This window comes from Staurois parvus, unplaced genomic scaffold, assembly GCF_062004578.1.
Source record: "Staurois parvus isolate SC_StPar_1 unplaced genomic scaffold, SC_StPar_1.0 ptg000151l, whole genome shotgun sequence".
In the NCBI taxonomy this organism is placed as follows: domain Eukaryota; kingdom Metazoa; phylum Chordata; class Amphibia; order Anura; family Ranidae; genus Staurois; species Staurois parvus.
Genome location: NW_028317947.1, coordinates 14,998,393 through 15,023,397, shown reverse-complemented (window position 1 = coordinate 15,023,397; position 25,005 = coordinate 14,998,393). Strand labels below are relative to the sequence as shown.

The following is a 25,005-nucleotide window of genomic DNA, read 5'->3' as shown; positions in this document are numbered from 1 at the left end:
GTCCATTGGGAACATAACGGTGAAATTTAATATTCAGAGCTACACATGTATCTTGTATCAGGATAGGAGTGCATCACGCTACAGCCCTGAACATCAAAACTCTGCACCAGGTAAGTACATTTACATACCTGCACTTCAGAACTCTGTTCAGAATTTCATTTCTTCTAGTAGTTATAAATTGGAGTAAGGATCAAATAAGCTCTAATAAGACCACACTTAAACCTACTCAAAACTAAACCATTTTCTAGGAAGCCCCTCCCTCTTTTAGGCCTGAGAACGAGAGTCTGTTTGAAGTGGAACTACTTATTTATCTGTCCTCTTGTTTGCAGCATTGAAAGATAAAGTCTAATTCAACTGGAAGGGACTGTGACTGTTTAGGATGAGGCTACATGCTCGACACAGCCTGACATATGTTTTCTAAGTGTTTATATTGTTGGCATTGAATGCATTTATATAAATAAACTGGAGACAAAGAATTATAAGAATGTCTAGTAAGACTGACTTCACACAGACATAAAGAGAAAAAATGTTCAAAGACATAATACTGGGAATGGGAATATTGAAAGCTCAAAAAATGAGCAGCAAAAACCCACCCAAGAGACATTGAGCAGATGTTTTTTTGTAATATATGCCAAATTGCTACTTTCACTTCAAGTTGGGCATGAGTTTGATTGACATGAACGTAATCCCAAGCACAGATTCATAGACAGTCAGTAAGATGGATTACCATCATAGACCACCTCGATTTTCCATCCTGCTTCCATGACATGTCATGATGTTACTGGTTCTTCTAAAGTGGCCCAAAAGCTATTCAGTCTTTAGTGTGCCTATGGTCCTAAATCCTTAGAGAGTGTTAGCCTGACTGTTAACTGAAATAAAATTGAGGTATTGTACTTGATGCTCAGCTTTCTTCAAATACTGGTTGGTAGTGGGGGATAAGTTCCACAGAAGTAGGACATACTTGACTTAAGAAGGTTACAGAACAGAAGAAACAAAAGCTCCTAATGATCAGTCTATGAGTTGATATTATCTTTATTCTTGACAATTAAGTAACAACTAATAAAAAAAGTAGCCAACGAGTCCTTCATCAGGACTGGAATTTGGTTGCTAGGTTTTCCGATATGGAGTGTGTCAATTTCTCCTAAACAGACATCTTAAAAGGAAAATGTGTGGAGCTCAGAGCCTGTGTGATGGTGTTGCTGATCTCCACAAGGAACATGTGATTCTTATCTAGAGCGGGCACCAGCCAAGATCACCACCAGCAGCTGGAGAACCAAATGAACTCTGTAGCTAGAGTCTCTCCATCCAGTCCTACTCTGCCTCCAGCCCTCTGCCATGCTGCCACACTTTAGTGAGACGTATATAGTGAACATTGTGAAGTATTCCAATTCCATTCCAGATAGGAGATCATTTTATTAGCATATGCTTGGTCCACCCTGGGGCCTTCTTCTCAGCTGGATATGATTAGCACAGGTTCTGGTGGCTTAAGTAGAAGGTATCCAAAACACCTGAAGTAAGTGACACTTCTTGAAGGGGACTCCTGATGTGAAGGGGGGGCTTTGATGTCAAAGAGGGGCTCTGATATGATGGGAGATCCTGAATCCTGATGTGAAGGGGGAGACTCTGATGTGAAAGGGCTGTTTTAGGCTGTTGCTGGGAAACCATTTGATTAGAAAAGTATTGGAATTAGACTTTAGGTTATGTCAGGCAAGGCTTTGCACAGGGAAGTAATGGTGGGAATGGCCCACTTCCATTTGGAACTACATTACTACATTACTATAATGGATCAGAGCTGACCCCAGATATTGACTTTGAAGGGGGCCTTGCATTGAATTCTATTATGCCATGATACCAGCTCTCTAAATGGTCCTATATTTCTGCTGACATCCACAGTACCGTCGTTTTATTTATATTTTCCCAGGATGCTACACTACAGATCTCAGGCATAGCTTGGCTAATACAGCCATTGCATTGCCCTGGCATAAAACACATAAATTCTGCACCCCATTAACAACTCTTTAATATACTTATGGCATGTCTGGCGATGAGAACTTGGCGCCTGATGACTGCGGCATGCATTCATTCAAGCTCTAACAGGCCATTGGCAGTTCTGCATTTTTCTTGATCAGATTAAATAATTGGATAACAAGCAATGCTAAATAATTACATTAACAAGGCACTGCTGTTTGATATCATGCAGGAATGAGAAGATAAAATGTTTGTTTTATAAAATTACAGAGCTTATTTTAGCAACACAAGCATTTATGCTAAAATTGGACCCCCACTGAAAGAAACAAAAAAAGCAAAAACAGCATAGAAGAGATCTCCGGTTGAATCAGCAGTGCCCCTGCAGCTAAAAACTGGTATTACAGTTTACTAATTCATAATGATGCAAATCACCGTATAAATTAGAGGGAAAGGACCATGGCTATGGGAAAGTGAGGCCCCCTCTGTGTTATTATGCAACGGGATCTAAAATAAGGATCCAAGCATATTATCTTTCCAAATATGCCTTCAAGTCAAGCATATTGAGGAAAAACATCCATAAATGGGCAGAACTGTTGTTAGCCATGACGAAAGATTTAAAAAATGTAAATTTTCAGGGAAGCAGCTGTAGCAATCATGACCTGCCTTTACCACCTAATTCATTGTGAACATTCAACGTCCTGCAGAATACATTTGTTGCTGGAATAGAATGTTATAGAGCTCAAGATAAGGAAGTCAGCTACCCGAAATATTATTATGTATCGGCATAAAACAAGAGCGAATATATGGGTGTGTGAGACTAATCCCGTCTGCTAATACTAGCACTGATCCATTAACTGAATCACGTTCAGAACAAGCAACCATGCTTATTTATGAGGTGTGCCCTACTCTCCAAAAAATAGTTCGTCCTGTATTCCTGAATGCAAATACCCTGTTGGGAAAAGCCCATTTTTAGAACTGGAAAAAGGAGGCGATGTAGACGAGGAGACTTGTATTCAAACTATTTTTAAAAATTTGCATGAATAACCTACTAATATGTCACAATATATGAAATTTCAATAATTATTGAAACTTTGCCTAGGCTAGAAAGATCTCATCAGTCTGCTGCAGACTGGAGGAAGCAATTTCCCAGTCTCTTCTCCCACAGTGAATGTGGATCACACTTCAGAGGAGAGGTCGATTCATCACACGTCTAAATATACCCAAAAACATTTGTGAACACAGACAAAAAAATGACAAAAGCAACAGGATTCCTTGACTGTGTCATCTCTGAACCCAAATTTTAATCCACACTCATGTTAGAAAGAGAACAGCAGATGGAAGAATCTCCTATCTTCAGGCAACTACGCTCATATCAGTCTCTTGCAATGGAGACTAGACATGTGCAGTTCGTTTTGTTACGATTCATTTTTCATATGAATTTTTTTTAATTTTCAGAGATTTGGATGTATATGAATCGGTAAATGGATGTCAACGAATCCGAGAAAAAAAAGTTATAACGAAATTAGCTAATGCGTTTGTTTCAATCGGATGACATAACATGATGCGATAGTAGTTCAGGCCCATGGTAAAATGAATTAAATTTTCAAATTTGTTTGATCATTTGGATTTGGATAATAAATGGATCTGAATTTTGTTCCATTCGTTCATTTGGATACACATGATGCCAGCTAATATTGTCCAATCACGTCATGCCATTTCTCTTGGTGGGTTGGACTAACATCCAAAAACATTGAAGCCTTCCAATTCGAATGCGTCTGATTTGATAATATATCGAATATTTAGTAGTTTTCCAGAAAAACTGCTACATTTGTCAAATCCACCCAGACCAGCGAATATCAAATCGAATGCCGAAGATACGAAATGAATTCCGAAAAAGAATGGGTTCAGCATAACGAATATAAGGAAACAAAATTCTTCAATGGACGAATGCATCCGAAACGAAATCCGAACGAATGCATCTGAAATTTCCGGTATGCACATGTGTAATGGAGATGCATATCCATGTTTATGCAGTATAAGAATGGTCTTCACCTGGTTTATTTGACTCTGGATATCTCATTGGTTGGTGAACCACAGGGAAGACCTGGGCCTCCAGATTCTGTGAGATCAATTTGGATGTAGATATCTAGAGATAACAGATTCCTTCTTCTGGTAATCCCATCTAACGGTGACTTTCATCCTGTATTGGCATCTCATAGTTCCCTTGTACTAGCACAATGATTTGTATGTAGATTTTTCTATAAATATTCTGTTGAATGAATTAGTCCAGGAAGTCAATTTTGAGCCAGGAGGGTTATTTTTGTGGAGGATGGTCTATTGTTGCTGGGGAGGTCTATTGTCGCTAGTGGAGGATCTATTGTTGCTGGGATTGGTCCTTTTGTTGCTGTGCGGTCAATTGTTGCTGGGAGGGATCTATTGTTACTGGAGAGGTATTTTGTTGTGGGGCAGATTCCATTGTTGGTGGGAAGGTCTACTGTTGGTGGGGGATCTATTGTCACTGGCTGCAGGGGATCTGTTTTACTGCTTTTCTTTCCTGCTATCATTAGCAAATTCCATACAAATTACTAAGAACCGCAAAATGATACACGAGTCTGTATTCTATAAAAGGGACAATATTGGGTGGTGGGTAGGAGGCAGGGCTGGACTGACAACTCAAGGGGCCCCCGGGCAATAGGGGATCATGGGGCCCCTGTGTCCTTGCCCAAACTCAAACCACATCCAAAAAAGCCTATGATAGGTACTAGGGGCATCTCATGGGTCCCCCTACTGATCCTTGGCCCTCGGGCAGTGCCTATGAAAAAGGTACCAGGCCATCTCATGGGGCCCTCTACTGACCCCGGACCCTCGGGCAGTGCCCGAGTTTCAAAATGGTCAGTCCGCCCTTGGTAGTAGGTTGAACCAAGGAATGGTGCTCGGAGGTGGGTAGGGGGCGGACACAAGAGGTGACTCATTAGGTATAAGAAAATATATCTGATGATAGGTCCACTTCAAGACAGGTGGAGGACAGCATGGCGTTTTAAGGCCTTTCGCACATGGATGCCTAACACCACGTTTTTAGACAATTCATTTTTTTTCTTTTTTACTGTTCTAAATGAAGCCCATTGTATTGAATGTGCCTGAGCACACAGGTGCATAACCTTGTGCTGTGTATAGACCAGTATGAAAAATAAATACAAAAATCTGGGCAGTATTTTATGCACATACATGCAAACACATGCATATGTACGCGTACCACGAAACCCAAGAAAAGCTAGAAGTTTTACGCACATGCGTTAACAAAACATGCAAATGCATGAACTTACTGAACAACTCATCCTCACATTTTTCACGCGGGAACTTTCTGCCAGGAATCTGATATTTCTGCATTAGTACCGTGTGCAAGTAACCATAGGCTTTGCATGTTCTCCCTATGCTTGCATGGGTTCCTTATCTCCTCCCACACTCCAAAGACATGCTGGTGGATTAATTGGCTCCTGTCTAAATTGGTTCTAGTATGTGCAGACAAATTGGCTATGGAGATATGTTATGACAGTACTCATCTGGGGAGGGTTAAGGAAAGACCTGGCGACCTATCTCGTAAAAACATGCCAATTAAATTCTATGGAAAAAAGGCTTTCAAGCATATCAGAGATGGTGCCTGGAGAACTGGCCCATAGAATAAAAAAAAAAGCCAGATACGACTAAAAGAATCCATACCTGTAGGCATCTTTAGATGTAGACTTACCTGGTGGAATTCTTCAGACATTGCCAGTCCGTATACCTTAATGAACTCCATAGCTGGTTCCCGCTGGTAGAAGTATGATTCATTTGGAGGTGTGTAGATGATTAGACATGACAGCTGCTTAACAGGTGTTTTCTATCAGCAGCGCACATTGCGGGGCGGCCTGTGAAGTTTACATACCTCCGGGCACTCCTTACCACGGGCCTGTCACTAGTAATTCTTTACTGACGCAGCATGGGTCTCTGACAAATCCTTTGAAATCCGTCCTGTAAGCCCTAGAAAAGCCTTTCTACAATGCGCAGTATGGGAACGGAGAATTGAATTTTTGATGATAACGTAAATGTAGACCCTCCAACGTGACACACTCTGGTAGGTACAAAGCTCTCCTCTCCTGATCATCGCTCTGCATTTCACATTGCATTCGCCTGGGTTTAGCTTAACAATCAGTGTTTAAGTTGAACACATTGAGCGCAATGAAATCAACATTCCCCAGTAAACTATTTGCTAAAATTCTGCAGTTTACAACTTCCTGCTCTGCTTCCTTGAACTTCTGGTCTTCACAGGAAAGAGATAACAGTGGACAGTGCTGTCCCCAAGCAGCCTGTTAGCATGGAGAAGTGAGGAGAAGGGGAGTGCCCTGTCGTCTGAGGGCTGTGTATTTCTATTGATGCACACAGTATAGGAAGACACAACTCTAGTCCCTGCATGCAAGGGTGGCTCCATAGGATGCTGCAAGAGAAAAGGAGCCACCCTGAAACAGGAAACCTGGGGTGGCGCCAGGGGCGGACTGACAACTCATGGGGTATTTTGTTGTGGGGCAGATTCCATTGTTGGTGGGAAGGTCTACTGTTGCTGGGGATCTATTGTCGCTGGCTGCAGGGGATATGTTTTACTGCTTATGTTTACCGACCTGTGCATGCGCAGTTCACTTCCCCACACAATGTTTGTGCGCCAGGATGACTGTACTTCTGAACATGCGTGAGAGCAATATCATTTGACACCAGCCAATTGATGAGGCAAATGACAGGAATGGAAGAAGCTGTGGAGAAGTTGTCAGCACCGGCAAGGCGATCCTGCTGGCGTCGGGCCATTGGAACAGAGATAAGTATTTTCGACATTAGTTCTGCTTTAAGTTGGTCTTTATGCCCAGGGGGTGGGACAGACTGTCAGATCATGTGACTGGGAAGTGGCCACGATAGCTCAATCACTGTGCTATGTGCGTGCAACGAGTGCGCTCTCAACACAGAAACCTCAGTTGCTTACCCTCTTTGCTGAAGCACATATATGCTACATGGGTGGCAAGAGGTTAAATTGATTGCTAAAAGTGCTTAAAAAACCAAGGGATTCATTTCATACTGAAAGCACAGTGCTTTGTACCTACTGGAGTGGGTCATGTTGGCGGGTCATCAACTTCAATTAATCCAGGATAGTTCCCCTAGGATAGTTTTTGCTGTTATCCACTTGCTGACCAGTCGCAGTAAATGTACTGCTGCGGGTCGGCTTGTACAGGCATCGTCACATACCTGTACGTTGTGGCTTTCATCCAAGTCTGCTCACTCCTGTGTGCGCGGACCCAAAAGACTTTGCTGTCATTCACTGCAGCACAAGCTGGTCAACAGGTCCCGGTCAAAGATTTATGGCCGGGAAATGGTGATCAGCTGAGACAATCACAGGAGAGAGCTCTGTGTTGGTAGTAAACAACACAGGGCTCTCTACAGACAGCAGCATTGTGCCAGTTTTTTTCTCCCTGCAAAGCAGGGAGTGAACACCGGCACATTGCTTAGTAAAACAGCACACAGTACACACACTAAACATTGCTCAGCTATTAATGGGTAATTATATTTATGTACATACTTTACAAGAACTTATACAACTGTATAAAGTGAGGAGAATTCCCCTCTTGCACAGTTGTGATTGGAATGGGTGTCCCTATTGGAAGGTTTACCATCACCTTTTGTTCTGGTGACAACTGTAAAAATGTTGGATTTCCCATTACTTTTTACTCCAGTGATAATAAATGCCAGTTTGGATAGAGAAGGTAAATCTCCCCAGCAGGAAAAACTTGACAGATGTTTGAACCCTCCCATACTCTATTTAAATCTAAAAAAAAGCATCAATGACCTCTGGTCGTGAAGAGGTTAAAGCATTGTTCCATAGGCATGCCTTTGATTATCAATGACCTCTGGTCAAGAAGAGGCTAAAGCATTGTATCATAGACCTAAGTGGTGACATGGCATCCAGGCATCCATGGCCTCCCATCATGAAGAGGTTAAAGCATTGTGCCATAGACTTGCGTGATGGCACAATACAGTAAACCTTTCAGGATGAGAGGTCATTGATGCCCATGTGCATGCCATTAAGCATGTCTATGCTGCAATGCTTTACCCCTTTCTTGACCAGAAGCCATTGATTGCTGGAGGCATGCCATCATGCATGTCTTTGACACAATGCTTTAACACCTTTACAATAGAGGTTAAAGCATTGTGCAATAAACTCACGTGATGGCATGAGTCCGGGCGTCAATGACCTCCTGTCATTGTTCTGTAGGCATGTATGATGGAACAATGCTTTAACCCTTTCATAAAAGGAGGTCATTGATGCCCAGGTCTATACGACAATGCTTTAGCTCCTTCTTGACCAAAGGCCATTGATGTCTGGATGCCAGGGGCTAAAGCAGTGTATCATAGATGTGAGTGATGACAGGCAACCAGGCATCAATAACCTCTGGTTATAAAGGGGCGTAGACACTATGACATAGACATGCATTAATGGCATTGGCCAAGCCATTCATTCATCCCTTGAGATTAGGTGACTTGGAGGTCTCTGCCCATATTAGCGGTGGCACAAAGACACATATTTACCTCCCAGTCCAAACATTACACCCTGGATTGGGCAAAAAATCATCTCAACGAGGAAGCTTTAGGCTGTAACCTCAGTTCAGTTGAGGAATACGAAAGGTGAAGCAGATGAGTTTGCTCAACATCTAAGTAATCCAGCATTTAGACACTGACAAGACGCCCGAGTAGACTCCTGTCAAGCAAGTGCTGGAAGACTGACATGTCAAACACACCTCTGTATAAACAACATTCATCCTTCAATCTAGATGGAAATTTTATTGAAATCCCCAGCAGGATTTGGATCCAGCTGATTTCTGAGCTTCTCCAGATCGTCTTCAGGGAGGAACTGTGTACTTAACGTTTATAGTTTAATACTATTCGTTTCACTGGCATTAAAAGTAATTTGCCTCGTTAACTTCTCCCATTAAACTCTTCAGTTTAATAGCTGGCTTGTGAGTCATGTAAGAGAGGCTCTTGGACTGATTCCTATAGCGAGAAGGTTCTTCTGGCCTCTGTCTTCTTGCCATAACTGGTAATGAGAGGGGTGGTAGCTGGCTGGAAACAATGGAGAATCTGATAGTCAATGTAGCGTAAAACGGAGATCAAGGCTGCATATATTATGGATTGCATTCTGAAAGTGTTATGTTCAGAGACACATGTTGTCGTTAAAGTTACCATGTTACTATGCAGGTCTGATGAGCACCCTTAGGGCACATTGTGGTTTGTGCTAGTCTACAAAGGCTAAGTGGTGAGCTTAATGACTACTGTACAAGAGAGCTGGTAACTCACTGCTATCTAATTAGCCCAGAAATTGGACAATGCTTCCTGACCATAGAATGGATTGACATATTAGATTGCAGAAGAGGGGGAGGGGAGATAATGTTCTTTGATGGATGGACCAGCATTCCCAGTTTATGACAGTGAAATTATGGTCCTTTGTTGGCCCAGGAAATAACAATACATTGTTGAAACATTTACTGCTCAAGGAAAAGGTGTGGCAAATAACAGCAAGCAGATGTTGCATTTAATGTAAAATTCAAGTTTCTGTTAAAATGTTTTAAATTTCCAGCCCAGCATTGGTTAATACAATAAAAGATTTTCTTTGCTGCAATACTCACCTTTAATCTGGTGCTGTTTCCTCTCCAGGACATTGTCATTAAACCCACTGGTTGTGAACCAAGGCTGTCATGGACACATCACCTAAGCAGGGGCGGACTGACAACTCATGGGGCCCCTGGGAAATAAGGGATCATGGGGCCCCTGTGTCCTTGCCCAAACTCAAAAAAGCCTATGAAAAAGGTACCAGGGGAATCTCATGGGGCCCCCTACTGACCCCAGGCTCTCGGGCAGTGCCCGAGTTTCCAAATGGTCAGTCCGCCCCTGCACCTAAGGGTGCGTCAACAAACCGGATTGCACTCACAGTCCTGAGTAGCGCTAATAAATCATTATATGACGCCATTAAGTGCAGAAGCAAGAATACACCAATGGAGGAGAAAAGGAAAAACCCATGACGTTAGCAGACCCTTGGTATATATTCTTTAGATTAAAAAAAAAAATGTGCGTGAGGATTTTGGGTGGAGTGCATTAAAGATGGAGTTCTGTTCTATTAAAGCAGAAATCCAGGCGTTTCAACCACTAACACCCACCTCCCCCCACTTTCCGAAACCCAAGATTTTTTTTTTAATGTAGAAAAAGAAAAAACTATGTACAAATCTTTTTCCAGCATTATTAGAGTCGGACATCACAGGAGAGTCCTCTTCTTCTGGCAGTGAAGGAGGAGGGTAGGTGGATATTCTTCCAGGGGCACTCACATAATGATCTGTGAACGCCACTCAGCCCTTGAGTATTGTAGGGCCAACTTACATGATGGTGCTCCCTGGGAGAAGAGCATGTGAATGACAGGCTGGATGACAGGACAGAATTCCATTGGACCGAGTAGGATATCGGGGACAGTGTTGTTGCATGGATAGGGAAATGTTGCACTAGTTTTTTTTTTATACACAGGAGGGCTTAAAAAGGAAAAAAATGGAGTTCCACTTTAAAGTAAACTTGTTTTAGGAGAAAATGAATGCTGCTGTTTTTTAACTCTTCCTTTGAAAATGCTAGTTGCCTGGCCATCATGTTGACCTTTTTTTTTACTACTTTAGTCACTAACCAAGATGTATGCACAGATGAGGACTTTTGAATGTTCTTGTTGAAGGACAATAAGTCAGAAACTATTCCAGCTAATGGCCAGCCATGTAGCATTTTCAGAAGGCGTTCACCAAAGCTAACCGCTGTGGTCCTCTGGATAAAAGTGTAGTACAGTAAAAAAAGTCAACAATGATTGATAAGAGTAGACTTGTGTATCTGCTTCCATTGGTACTCCAATGGTTCCTCCTGCCGAATAGTGGCTCCTTCTCTCTGTGCCCTGTATTGGCATGGAAGTGAGCAGGAAAAACCATTGGGTCCAGCATGGAACCATAAGAATGACACTTCCAGTTTCCAAACAGACATCATTCGAAGATTTCTTTACAACAGAGGGGTGTTTGGTAGCATGGGTGGCTGGTGAGGTAAGTATTTACTATCTTCTTTAGAGCTTTTTGGCCAACTTCATTTTTCTGAAAGGGTCATAATAACTCTGATTTTCCTGATCTTTGCAAAGGCACTTAGTCTGGAACCTTTTATGTGGTCACTAAATTCTCAGTAAATCCCATTATCCCAATAATTCACAGCAGAGGGTACACAGGTTATTATATAATTGTCATAGAGTACCATAAGAGGTAGAAAGAGAAGTGTGATCAGGGTACCAAATAGATCCAGATTGCATCTTTTCCCTTCAGGCCTCAGATCAAAGTGAGTTCAGACGCAGAACGGGCGTCTGATCAGACTCCAAGACCTAGTCTCTTCTGTTACGAGTCAGGAGGCCGGCCGCTGTATAATTGGCACATGCGCAACAGTCAATAAAAGTAGTTTGGACCCCCTCTCTCACACATCAAAGCCTAGACAGGGCCTCAGGGTCTTATCTAAGCTCTACTTACGTACACTCATTGATTTTAGGTCTTGTTTCAGGTCACCTTTGTTATGATTTAGGGGCTGCAGAGGTCTGAAAAGTGATCTGGTGTGGAGGTCCCATGGAGGATAGGTAAGGGGCATGCCCCAGAAGGGTTCAGATCTTTGGAGGACCCACATGTTAGTTCTATTTATAAAGAATCAACTTCAGGGAAATGCATAGATACACTCATTGATTTACTTGATGTATTCCTTCAAAAGTCAAGAAATAATTATTCAGCTCCATAATATCTGTATTTACACTGAGCTGCACAAAGTGGATGGGCAAGAGGTGGAGGAACCAGGACAAGAAGGGAAGGAAAATCACAAAGAGCAAAAAAAAAAAAAATGGAAGGGACTTCATTTGTTCCTCTATAGAAATAAAATCTGATTAGAGATTGTATTTGCTTTACGAATATTATCCCGCATTAACTGTAAATTCCACATACTGTCTAATAGATTCTGCCTCTCATTTAATCTCTTATTGTCTCATCTGCCTCATTATGAAATGCTTATCACAGGCCGCCTATGAGAGGGAACATTATCTCCCTCCCCAAGGTCACCGTCAAGGGCACAGCACGAGGTGGGGAAGATGCCATTGATTTTGAAGTAACGAGGTTTATATTATAGCAGATGGAATCCAGATTTTGATTTGAAGGACATGAAGTGAGGGCCCCCTCGAGGGGGGCAGAGACGTGCCCAAGTCTGGGGCGCAGCTGCCGGCTTAACCCCTTTACTGCAGAGCAGCCACAATATTACATTTTATTGGAAGCAGAAATAAAACAATTACTAGAGTTATCCGGAGCAGGCAAATGAAAGAGGGGATATTAAGAGCAGACAAAGACTCACGTCAATGGGTTTTTGAACTGGGGAGGCACAGAGACAAAATGTACTTACTTAATAAACCCCTAACAGCAACATTGTACAGAGATCTCAGTTGTGGTGGAAAAATTCTATGCACAGAGCTCTGTCCTTTTTCGCAGCATCCTTTGATGCTGTCCTTTTTCTTTTTGTTAAATACCATTTTTGATCTCCCCTCCCACTACTTCTGTATTCCTCACCTAGGCGAGAATGATGTCGCTGCCCATTGCCTCTAGACTCCTGTGTGGTGTACATCCTGCATACCTCCCAACCAGGGGCGGACTGACCATTTGGAAACTCGGGCACTGCCCGAGGGCCCGGGGTCAGTAGGGGGCCTCATGAGATGCCCCTGGTACCTTTTTCATAGGTTTTTTTGAGTTTGGGCAAGGACACAGGGGCCCCATGATCCTTATTGCCCTGGGGCCCCATGAGTTGTCAGTCTGCCCCTGCTCCCAACTGTCCCTGATTTCAAGAGACTGTCCCTCATTTGGAACAAAGTCCCTCTTTTCCTCTTTCCTCCTTATTTGTCCCTCATTTTGGTGTGCTGTATATACCTGTATTAAAAATGCACTATTTTTTTATCAAAAAAGTGTTGCATTTGTACATTTCAAAAGCCAACATAAAGGAAAAGTAGTGGTAAAAAAGCACTTGTGAGTTTAACCAATCATGTTTTGCGTATTCAATCTCCTTGTAAGGGGGTGTGGCAGGGGATGGGTCCTATGAATACATACCTTTACTTCTAGGTGTCCCTCATTCCCATCTCACAAAGTTGGGAGGTATGCATCATGAATCTGCAGGTGACTCCAAAAGCACATGTGGGCTAGGTGCAGAGTGGTGCAGTGGCAGTAATAACAGTGAGGCCTGGGATTCAGAAACTGGTATATTGTTGAACTTACAGAACAATCACAACAACCCGGGGGGGAGAACACTCATCCCGGAACTCACAGTCAATGCAGTGGAGAGTCAACGGTGGCAGGACCGAACTGACAGCGCCTTTTGAGGGAGGTCGAGTGCAGCATGGCCAATCCAACTCAAGAGAGAGCTTGTGGAAGTGTAGTCGCAGGCCCAACACTTTCCCTACTCCTTTGGAACCTTTACCTACCACTAGTACTACTGCTGACAGACAGCATGTCTCTCCCTACACTAGTCACTTCGCAAATTCATGCCAAATCCTGGGGACAGTACTTAAAAAGTAGCTCTCCCCATTGTATCTTTTCCACTATGCTAGCATTGTGTCCACAGTACCATTTGCGTAGGCAGAGCAGAGTAGGACTGGCCATAGAGGGATTACTTTGACGCAGTTGGCCAGCTTAAGCATGTATTGCAATATGTGTGAACTAAATATCCCTATTTATTGCATAGTCTGCTTGAAAGGGTATATACCAGTGTGCAGAGGGTCCTTTAGAATTTCTAGTACTTAAAAAGGTTCTGCTTGACCCAAAGACGGCTGCCAGGGTCACCTGGATGCAGCATAGCCAACTGGAACACTGTTCCAGAGGACTGAGAAACCATAGAGAATCCACCTGGCACCTGCTTTAGCCAGAGAATCATATTATTATATGTTGCCAATGCCATGGCAAAATGTAAACAATATGATTTCACAGCTAGAGTCCTGGGTGCACATGCTAATGCAAAGCTCTCAGAGAATCCACCAATTCCGTGCATGCGTACCCATTGCTCTAGTCTGGGGATCATACTGTATACATGTTCCCATGGTGTAAACAATATAATTCCCCAGCTGGATCTATCATAGAGTGTCATAGAGTGTCAAGAGTGCCGACTATGCTCATCCTTTTCACCTCCCCTCATTCCATTCAAAAAAAATGTTCTACAGCTTCCAAGAATTAAAGGCACAGTAGAGTAGGAAGTAGGACAGAGTAGGAAGATCTATAGTCCATCTGCCGGTCCTCCATCCGTAGAGTGCTTTCATTGCTGAAAGCAGCAGCACAACTTCTATAAATAGAGGAGGGAGGTGGAAAAGATGGGCATAGAAGGCACTCTTGAAGAGTGCCTTCGACAAGTCCAGGGCTAGTATTAACCCTAGCAGCACTGTACGATTACCACTGTAAGGGTATGGGGACTGAAGATTAGCCACCAGCACATGGAACATTACTCATTGAATGAAAGTACTGATTAAAAAAATAATAACCAAACTTAAGCTTTAACATGTATTACATTTTTTATTGTTACTTTTTTACTTTTTCAAGATCACGTCCATATCCCATAGCAATATAAACTGCTATAGGAAGAGCAGAATTGTCTTACATTCCTACAGTTCATAGGCATATGGAACAGACATGTTCTTGTGCAGTCAAGTGACCTCTGTGCTTAACATTTCTAGCAACTGCCAATTGGAAGCAGTAGGAAAAAGTAGTGGATGCTAATAAACTAGTTATTATTTACATGTTGCAAAGAGGAAATAATGTACATGAATTTTTAGTACCAGAACCTCGCCTACTTCTGCTAAGGAACATGACATTAAATTTCTCCTGCAAGCTAGTTCTGCTAAAATGTATGTATGTTGCAAGCATTAGGACGATGAATTCCAGATCTCCATTAGGGTGTAACGTGGGTTCCATCAAGCCTTTGGGACCGAACCGTACCTTCAACAGTTCAGATATTTTACTGGCTGAACGCCAGGCAAATAGCTAAAAACACATTTGAAATACATGTAAGAGCTGTTTGACCTGCAAAAAAAAAAAAATGTGTCCAATCCTGAGATTTTATCTTCCCAATAATACAGCACAGCCAGGTCGATGACCTAACTTTTCTTTGCCACAGTTAAACACTACAGCCTGGTCACTTGCCTGTCTCTAGCCTGTCATTGGACAATGAAATTGTAGCAGCAAACTGATTGGTTCTTCCTACTGCTCACTCCTCCGGTCAGCATGTGTATACAGAAGAGCTTGATTGGCTCTGTCTCTCCTACTCCCAATCAGAGAACTACTGTGCAAGAGATTACAAAAGGCTGATATCCAGTGAAATTTAATTACTTAAAGTGGAGTTCTGGACCCTGCCCCCCCAAAAAAGAATTAAAAGTCAGCATCTACAAATATGGTATCTGCTGACTTTTAATATTAGGGCACCCCCTGTCCAGGGATCCAGCAGTGTCCTTACCCCGAGCCAATTCTTCCATCAGCTGTCGGGTACTGGCGCTGCCATCTTGACTAAGGGAAACCGGCAGTGAAGCCTTGTGGCTTCACCGCTGGATTCCTAATGCACATGTGCAGGAACGGGTACCTGTCAAAACCAGATACCCACTTCCCCTCCCCCCCAAAAGGTGCCAAATGTGGCAGCGGAGGAGGCAGAAAAGCGGAGCTTCCACTTTTGGGTGGAACTCCATTTTAAAGTACACAATTTTTTTGCCTAGGATATCGTTAAAAAGCAATTTTACCTACCTTAACCTTTGCTCCCCTGGCAGCTGGTGCTCACCTCTTCTCTCCAAAGCTTTGGATTTGGGGCGGACACTCGGTGTCCTCACTTCCAATTCAGGACTGATGGTCCTCATAGCTGCAAGCACAGACTGAAGCACCCAAGGTTGCATGGAAGGAGAAGCCTTCAGGAATGAAGGATAGGAGAAGTGTATGTGCTTTTTACTGGCACCCTAGGCAAAAGTGGGTATTTAACTCTTGCAGTGCATGGGAAGCCCCAATATGTTTTTTTAAACATTTCCCCAGAGTTCCACTTCAACATTTAACAGTTGAAAGGTATATCTGAAAGCAGTAGAATTCCCTCAACCCAGTAAATCTGCCACTAAAAAGCACCAATCGGAATGATACGATTTTTAATTCTCAAAGTAGGCAGCAGATAATATGCAATGTAATTATAGAACATTTCAAACACAGATGCAAAGAGCAACCTAAATAAAACTCTTAGAGAATGGCTGTAAACGAAATATCATCTGAATCATGACAAATCAGTCCCATTGTATGGTGACTCTTCCCTCAGCTATTATGGTAGGAACTGATGCTAAGATGTCATGTGTCATTTGTATACCAATCCCACAAGGCATTGTGGCATTTGTAAATTTGCTAATAAGCAGACAATTAGATTGAAGCTACTCACTGTCCAGACAGGGTTCACAGACAGTCTGGTTCACCCCACATTCCTGTACGACACCTTCTCCAGATGTGCAGGCCCTGCAGCACTCTCCGCCTGTGGTGTATTGTCCTGTCGGGCAGTCTTCGGCACCCACCAACAGCTGAAAAGACACATAATTATGAGTTATACCTTCACAATTCTATGATGTTTAGGTGGCAACCCATAGGGCAAGTCTAAGCAGCTCTGGCGGTCTTTGTGACTTGGTGAGCTGGTGGTCCTATTGGGTGAGCTGAATAATGTTTGCTGTTGTTGACCAAAGGCATACTACATCCACCTTTAAGGACTAAGAACAACTAAGCAAAAGACAATGGATACCATTGATCAACATGCCTTCCATAAGAACCACACATTACAAAAATTTCCCAGAACCTATCCCGGATGGCCAGTAGGCTTTTGTCAAACACACTTGCCATATATGTAGGAGCCATATTGCCTTGTCAAGATGCTTTTCTATATAGTGTTCCCAATCTCTAGTTCTAACAGAGCTCCCATCTTGGAAGGTATATAACAATTAATTAACTGTGTTAGACTAGATCAGCCTTTCCCAACCTTTTCAGCACAGAGGAACCCTTGAAATAACTTTCCAGTCTCAGGGAACCCCTGCACAAAATGACTATATCTACAGCTCATGATACATTAGTGGGATGGTCAGTAGGAAGAATGCTCCTTACACTTGTGCTCATTGAGAAGAACTATCCCCTTACAGATAGCTAAAAGGATCATTGTTGTCAGTGGGAACTTATCTGAGAGGCAGAAATTTCTCATTGCTCAAAGAACCTCTTGCAACTTCTGGAGGAACCCTAGGGTTTGACAGAACCCTGGTTGAGAAACCCAGGTTTACACAATTGAGGCAACACTTCCAGCACAACATGGTCTGACAAATTTGGTGTGGAAGAATTAGGGTGGCCTGCACCAGGGGTGGACTGACCATTTGGAAACTCGGGCACTGCCCGAGGGCCCGGGGTCAGTTGGGGGCCCCATGAGATGCCCCTGGTACCTTTTTCATAGGCTTTTTTGAGTTTGGGCAAGGACACAGAGGCCCCATGATCCCCTATTGCCTGCGGGCCCCATGAGTTGTCAGTCCGCCCCTGGCCTGCACAGAGCCTCATCCTCAACTCAACTAAACACCTCTGTGCATAGCAATGCCGATTTTGAGCCAGGTCCTCTCATCCAAGACCAGAACTCATAAAAGCTCTTTTTGCTAACGCACTCCAAAGCCCTGTAAAAAACCTTCAAAGAGTGGAGGCTGTTTCTGCTATAGAAAGGGAGGGGGCTTCATATTAATGCCCATAGTTTGGAAATGAGATATCCAACAAGCTCATGTAGGTGTGCAGGTCAAGTGTTTGGCCATATAGTGTATATTCACTCTTATCTGTGCAACTCCAGAGTGAAAGAATGTGAAACCTAAGAGAGACAAGCCCATAGAGAACCAAGGCACAGTTGCAAGACCTACGAATAATTCTTTATATGAATTAAATGACCTTCCAATTAGGACGAGGGCATAGCAGCTCAAGAGACTGTCTTTCAGTGATTGAGACTCCTAATAAAGTAGACTAATTTGCCATGAGAGAAAAGGACAGTTTTCCAATAATCAAGCTGCTCTTTTTCCACACTTAGCATGATAATAAATACTGGCAAATGACTTTTTTAGAGCAGTGGTTTCCAATATCCTTTCTCCTCACCCCCACCCATCTACAGAAATGCCTTCATAGCATCTTCATTAGAGCACAGATGGTGGTACATATGTCACTGGCCACCTGCGCCTATTGTATGTATTTCTATTCTTAATAACCTGCATTGCTGGGGGGTCTAGGGGCCTAGGGCTGCACCTTTAATCCAAATGGATGCAGATGTTTCACATGATTAAATGAGGATTAATTCCAGTGCATGTTATGTGACTGCTAAATTACTCCTACAATAACCCTATGCATATCTTTACAGTTTTGTAACCAAAGTTGCTGAAAGTACATAGACTGTACAGGTAATCAGATAGACTGATGCCCCAGCTGATTGAACCACCCGCTCTTAATAGCTAGGGAAGACACCAATATATTATGACAATTGTTTGAGAAATGGCTTTTCAAGGATTCCGTATTCATATATTTCTCCCAGTAAAGACCTTCACCACTTACAACTGATATTTCATTTTCAATTGTTTAATGACTAAAATAACATACTGGTTTCTTAAATCTCTTATGCATTCCATGGGCAAGGTACCTCAGTTATAAATGCCAGTTCCACTAATCCCTGCAGTCATTACAAAACCAAATGATGGTGTCATACTTTCCATCAGATTATAACTTAGATTTGGGAGCTGAAAATCCAAAGAAACCCAATAAAGCCTAATAATTGGGGCCTAGGGTATGGTAAGACAAACTAATGCAGGTTAATGTTGCCAGTGGAACCTATAAGAAGCCAGCATTTGAAGTGGCACACTGGTGGCCACCCAAAACAATGACTTTTGAAGTGTATGTAAACCCTAGTAATGAACTATTTTCTCCCTTTCAGTCTGATAAATATACTATTGTAAGCATTTTGTTATATCTGTTCAATAAATGCAGTAAAATACCCATTATTCCTGGCAGAAACTATGAGCTGTCCAGTGTCCTGTGCACACATCTTGTGCTATTTAAATATATTGAAGGGTTCGGGTGACCCTTGGGTGGTAGGAGGTCATGCCCTGTAAGAAAGTGCCACATCCCAGTATAGATTATTGAAAGAAAGAGTATGAAAAATTGACTTTCTAGACACAGAAACTTTCTAGGCACAGACGGTCGTCACAAAACATGTCAGGCGTTGCCTGCACAGTCTGAATATCCCCTACCCCTTTGAAGGATTACCTTGTTGGTATTTTCCATAATTTACTATCTTTTGCTATATATATATATATATATATATATATATATAAATATATTTTGAGATATATTGAATATGGCCAAAATTGTAGCACTTGAAATGTATGTCAATATAATTGGGAAGAATATTTTTAAAATATATTTCAAATATATTTTTCTTCCATGTGGGATACCTTAAGATTTTCTCGTACTGTGAGTGCACTATGGTAAATATTTCTAAAGCAATGAATTAACAAAATACATGCAACAAGAAGATTCACCTGCAGTGAATATTTGGTAAAGGTCAGATTCATTACTTTATAAATATAATAAAAAAGGTAATGATGAGGAAAGCATACATAGAGCAGCATTCTTACATAGACCAGCGGTCTCTGCAGCCCAACATGTTCTTATACAGGGAGATTTGCATCACCCTACACTTGCTCAATGATAAAGTATGGTATGTTTGGTATTATAAACAATAGAGTTACCTTACAGATCATGTATCAATCACCATAACTGGCCAAGATTAGGCTGTTTATAAAAACGGAAAAACTGATCGAATGTTTACATTCAGTGGAAACTCAATATCTGTCTAGAATGGATTTCCCACCTCATGTGGGTACTTATCGCTATATACAATGGTAAAGTGACCGCTCCTAAAAAATATACAAAATGCTACAAAATGCTATCTAGGGCACTCGCTCTTGCTGTAATATCAGGTGTTGTGTGTCCAGATTGTCTATTATTAATGGAAGGTCCTTGTTGTTAATTGTTGTATTTCAACTAGGCAGTGTAATTGAAATAGTAGATATATGTTACTATATACAGTTACTGAGTGTTTCCTCAGTGACCCTGCATGGCTGACAAGTCACAATTAGTTAGTAAGAACATCGAAGGGGGGTTGTTACAGATGTGGCTGTAGCATGCGTTACTTGAAAAAATGTCCGGAATACATAGAATGCATGACACACAGAATCACATGCTGGTATGCTTCTACTATATCGAGTAAAGGGTTCATACAAAGCAATGCATATCGAATCACAATGTAGTACACACAACTGAAAAATATTTTTAGAGAAAGTTCCAGATTGCAAATTTCCAGGAACAGTTCCAGGTATTGAAGGTTTGCTCCTGGATGGTTTTGCCTGTGTCAAGAAGAATGGAAAAAGCTGCTGTAGGAAGATATGTCTCAGCAGGTTGATGGACTGCTGCTGCTAATGAGGATTAGATAAACGTCCTTGGTCTTCACAAATAACCAGTTGTCCTTTAAACACAACTTTTTCTTGTTAGTCATCTGTGAAAGGCTAGCTCCTCTAAAATCTAATACAACCATGTACTGAATGAAAAATCACATCCAGAATTAGTTTATTCTAAACTTTTTCACCAGTGAGGAATGCTTGAAAAAACTTTTGGATCTTGGGAAACCCTTGCCAAAAACTACTATATCTACATTTCACAGTACATAGGCATCATGGTCAGTGGGAAGAATGTCCCTTACATTGATGGTCAGTGAGAAGAATGTCCCTTACATTGGTGATCGGCGAGAAGAATGCTCCTTACATTGGTGGTCAGTGAGAAGAATGTCCCTTACATTGGTGGTCAGTGTGAAGAATGTCCCTTACATTGGTGGTCAGTGGGAAAAATGTCCCTTACATTGGTGATCAGTGAGAAGAATGTCCCTTATATTGGTGGACAGTGAGAAGCATGTCCCTTATATTGGTGGTCAGTGAGAAGAATGTCCCTTACATTGGTGATCAGTGAGAAGAATGCTCCTTACAGTGGTGATCAGCGAGAAGAATGCTCCTTACATTGGTGGTCAGTGAGAAGAATGTTCCTTATATTAGTGGTCAGTGAGAAGAATGCCCCTTACATTGATAGTGAGAAGAATGTCCCTTACATTGGTGATCAGTGAGAAGAATGCTCCTTACATTGGTGGTCAGTGAGAAGAATGTTCCTTATATTGGTGGTCAGTGAGAAGAATGTTCCTTTTATTGGTGGTCAGTGAGAAGAAAGTCCCTTATATTGGTGGTCAGTGAGAAGAATGTCCCTTACATTGGTGGTCAGTGAGAAGAATGTCCCTTACATTGGTGGTCAGTGAGAAGAATTCTCCTTACATTGGTGGTCATTGGGAGGAATCCTCTTTACATTGGTGGTCAGTGGGAAGAATTATCCTTACATTAGTGGTCATTGGGAGGAATCCACTTTACATTGGTGGCCATTGGGAAGAATCCTTCTTACTTATCTGTGGTAATTATGAAGAATGTCCCCCTTAAAGATAGCTAAAATGTTCATTGTTTTCAGTGGTTTCTTATCAAAGTGGCAAAAATTGGCCATTGCTCAAGGAATCCCTAGAAATCTTTGGAGGAACCTTAGGGTTTCATAGAACCCTTGGATGAGAAAGGCTGCATTAGATCTTCTGCTGGTAATATTCTGTATTGTGAACAAGCGGTTTAATCAATAATGCTTCAGTGAGGCTGCTCTCGGGTAACAAAGCATCCTAGCATAGAGTGAAAAAAGCAGTAAGAGCACCACACCAATGATCACAGAGTCTTAAGACGATTTTAATTAATTCATGTTAGAATGGAATAAAATGTCCAATATGTTTTGAGGGTTCAAGCACTTCCCCATCATGCTGTATAAGGTCGCATTCACTTGTATGATGACGCCTGTATAATGGTTAAAAGGCCTGGAGCCACCCACCTGAACCCGCACACCTGTCATATTGCGATGAGTGGCTGTGTCTGCGCAGTTGATGCATTCTAATAGCCTTTATTGGGCTGCTTGTATGCAGTACCTGGAGTCTACAGCTGAAAAAACACCCATGTGAACGAAGCTTAGCCTTGAAGTAAATTGACCCAACAGGAAATTATGGAAACTTATATTATTCACTCAGGAACAGTAGCAACAGGGCATGCAGCAAGGAAAAGTTCCTTAACCTCTGAAATGCGTTGAATGCTCTTTTTTTTTATCTAGCATGAATTACTTAAAATCTAATCACATGCGGTGCCGGGACAAGGTTATCTAGAGTCCAGAGCAACCATTCCAAACTGCAATCCCCCCCCCCAAGATGTATGAGCATTATGTGTCAGCAAAACCCCCCACTCCCCCAAAAAAAAAATTGAGCATTAATTTGCATGCTTACCTCCTAAGCATAAATCCCCCTTCCCAGCACAAATCTTTGCACCCCATCCTCCAAATCCCCCCAGCACAAATTACATCTAAAAAAAAAAAAACACCCCTTTTAGAATCCTATCACAAATCCTCTACCTCTCAAATCTCCCCTCTTAGCAAAACCCCTCTCCCCCAATCATCCCTGCTAGAACAAATCCCCCCCCAAAACTAAAATGTCCCCTCCTAGTACATTTCCCCTTCCTGCTTTACCACATCACTTCTAGCACAAACCCCCCAAATCCCCCCTCCTAGCACAAATCCACTTCCCCATCCCCTCCCAAAACAAATCTCTTTAAATCACAACTCCTAGCACACCTCCCTAAATTTCTCCTTCTAGAACAATTCTAACCCCTTGATGCCCCCAAATTCCACCTCCCCGCAAAAATCCCCTCCCCCTCATACCCCCCCACCTCACATGATACCACAGTGCCCAGGGCAGCCACCCCCTCTGCCCACCCCTTGTCCCAGCCCAGATCTCACATGATATTATGCAGTATATCATGTGAACAAGACTTCAAGAGAGTTAATGATTATGCATTACATTTCATACATGCTGAGGAGTTAAAACACCCAAGTGGTGCTTGAGATCCTAGATAGAGTAGGATACCCTACTGTCCCAGTTGGATTTATTCATGTTACAGAGAATGTAAATGGGGAGGTGGAGAAGAACAAAGGTAGATGAAAATATTTATCACCTTTGCTTGGCCAAGAACAGTGTTGGAAACTACCCCAGAGAAAGTTCTCTATCAAACAACACTAAGAGGTCAAGGGGGTAAAACATTCTACCAGTCCAACCAAAATATCACTGTTGGATGGACTGATCGTTTAAATAAATATAATCTAGGTTAGTGCCCCATGCTGGTTGCTTCCCTGCCCAAGAGTGCCCAAGAGATCAGCTTCCACAAGGTCCAGCTTCCACAAGTAAGGTGCTTTCATGTTTAAAAAAAAGTAAAAAAAAAGTTCTGAAATGCCACATTATTTGATCTGACATGCCAAACACTCTATATTTTTATATTTTGGAAGAGTCATCAACTTGCTTGTCACTATATCTGCTATGTCACTGACAATACACTGAAATGGTGACAGTAGGATTATCTGTATTCCAGCATCCCAACGTTTTTAGCATCTTAATAAAGAGCCACCCCACAGAAAAGTGTTATGAAAATAATAAGTGGATCCTAGTAGACTTAGTCAACCCATGGCTTCTTGTATTTCTTGGATACTCCAACAGCAAGATCTTCCTGTTGTAATCCCCAACTCTCTTCCTGTCCACTTGGTAGTTTGGGGTGTTTCCACCCACTTTGTGATGTTCCAGCTTATCCTCTTACATTCTCCAAAAAATTTAATAATTAAAAAATCCTACAAACTACTGACATGTATACACAGATCATGAACACAAGTAAGATTACCTACCCTCAGAGGCTTATGCCTCCAGGCGAAGTTTGGTTGGGCTGTCTGCTTGGGAGGTGAAGTTTGGTTGGGCTGTCTGCTTGGGAGGTGAAGTTTGGTTGGGCTGTCTGCTTGGTAGGTGAAGTTTGGTTGGGCTGTCTGCTTGGGAGGTGAAGTTTGGTTAGGTACTGAAGTGGGGACCCCCTACAAGTCCCACCTCCTGTCCATTCCCTCCCCACTCTTTTTCTTTTTTTTTGCTTCTTTGCCCCCTCCTCTTTTATCTGACTCTTATACCCAAACCTGCTCACAATGTTGAAACCTCACAAGAAACTTCTTCACATATCTGCAGACTGGGATACCCTAACATACTATAACTTCATTTAATACAAGTATTCTACTTATCTCTACCTTCACTTCACTGATTGCCACTCATGAGCTATCAGATCCACTTTTAGGGGTTCTTAAAGTTGTAACATTATCAGTTACAACCCCAACCACTATCTCAACTCTGAAAAGCACTCATAGTGCAGTAGGAATTAATATTTACTAATGTGTATTGCTATGATACCAAAAAAATCTGAAGCTTTTTATGTGTTTTGATTTACGTGTACAATGTGGGTTTGACTTTTTATACGACTAGTACTGTTCCCAAAAAAGCGTATAAAAAATAAATCAACAGATAAAGTGAGATTCCTCGTTATAGTCACAGCAGGAATGCAGAACCAGTAAGAGAGATCCCGCCAACAGAGCTTCTAAAAAACTGTAAAGAACTATCAGGTGTTTTAATCTCTAACAATATTGGTTTTGCTTGGACTATACTAACACTGAGGAAACCAAGATAACAGCTTGTCTTTACATATGACAAAAAGGGGATGAGAAATAAATAATAATTTGAGACCCCCATTGATGCCATATAAAAAGTCATTATATCATGGGTGGGCAGGAATGTGGATCATCAGCATAGATTATTTGTCAAGTAATTACAGATGTTTAGTAAATATACTTCTGACTAATTGGCCTGTCACTTTCCCAGAGTTGACATTACAAACTGATGACTGACGCAATGGGG

General features: G+C 42.0%; 1 protein-coding gene across 1 annotated transcript in view; it reads right to left on the bottom strand.

Moving 5' to 3' along the window:
• NGFR (nerve growth factor receptor) overlaps nt 1–25,005 on the bottom strand; it is a 119,656-nt gene that overhangs the window by 54,720 nt on the left and 39,931 nt on the right. Inside the window, exon 2 of the mRNA XM_089674489.1 lies at nt 16,504–16,639. Within this exon, the coding sequence (XP_089530615.1) occupies nt 16,504–16,639 (136 nt within the window). The remainder of the gene's footprint in view (nt 1–16,503; nt 16,640–25,005) is intronic.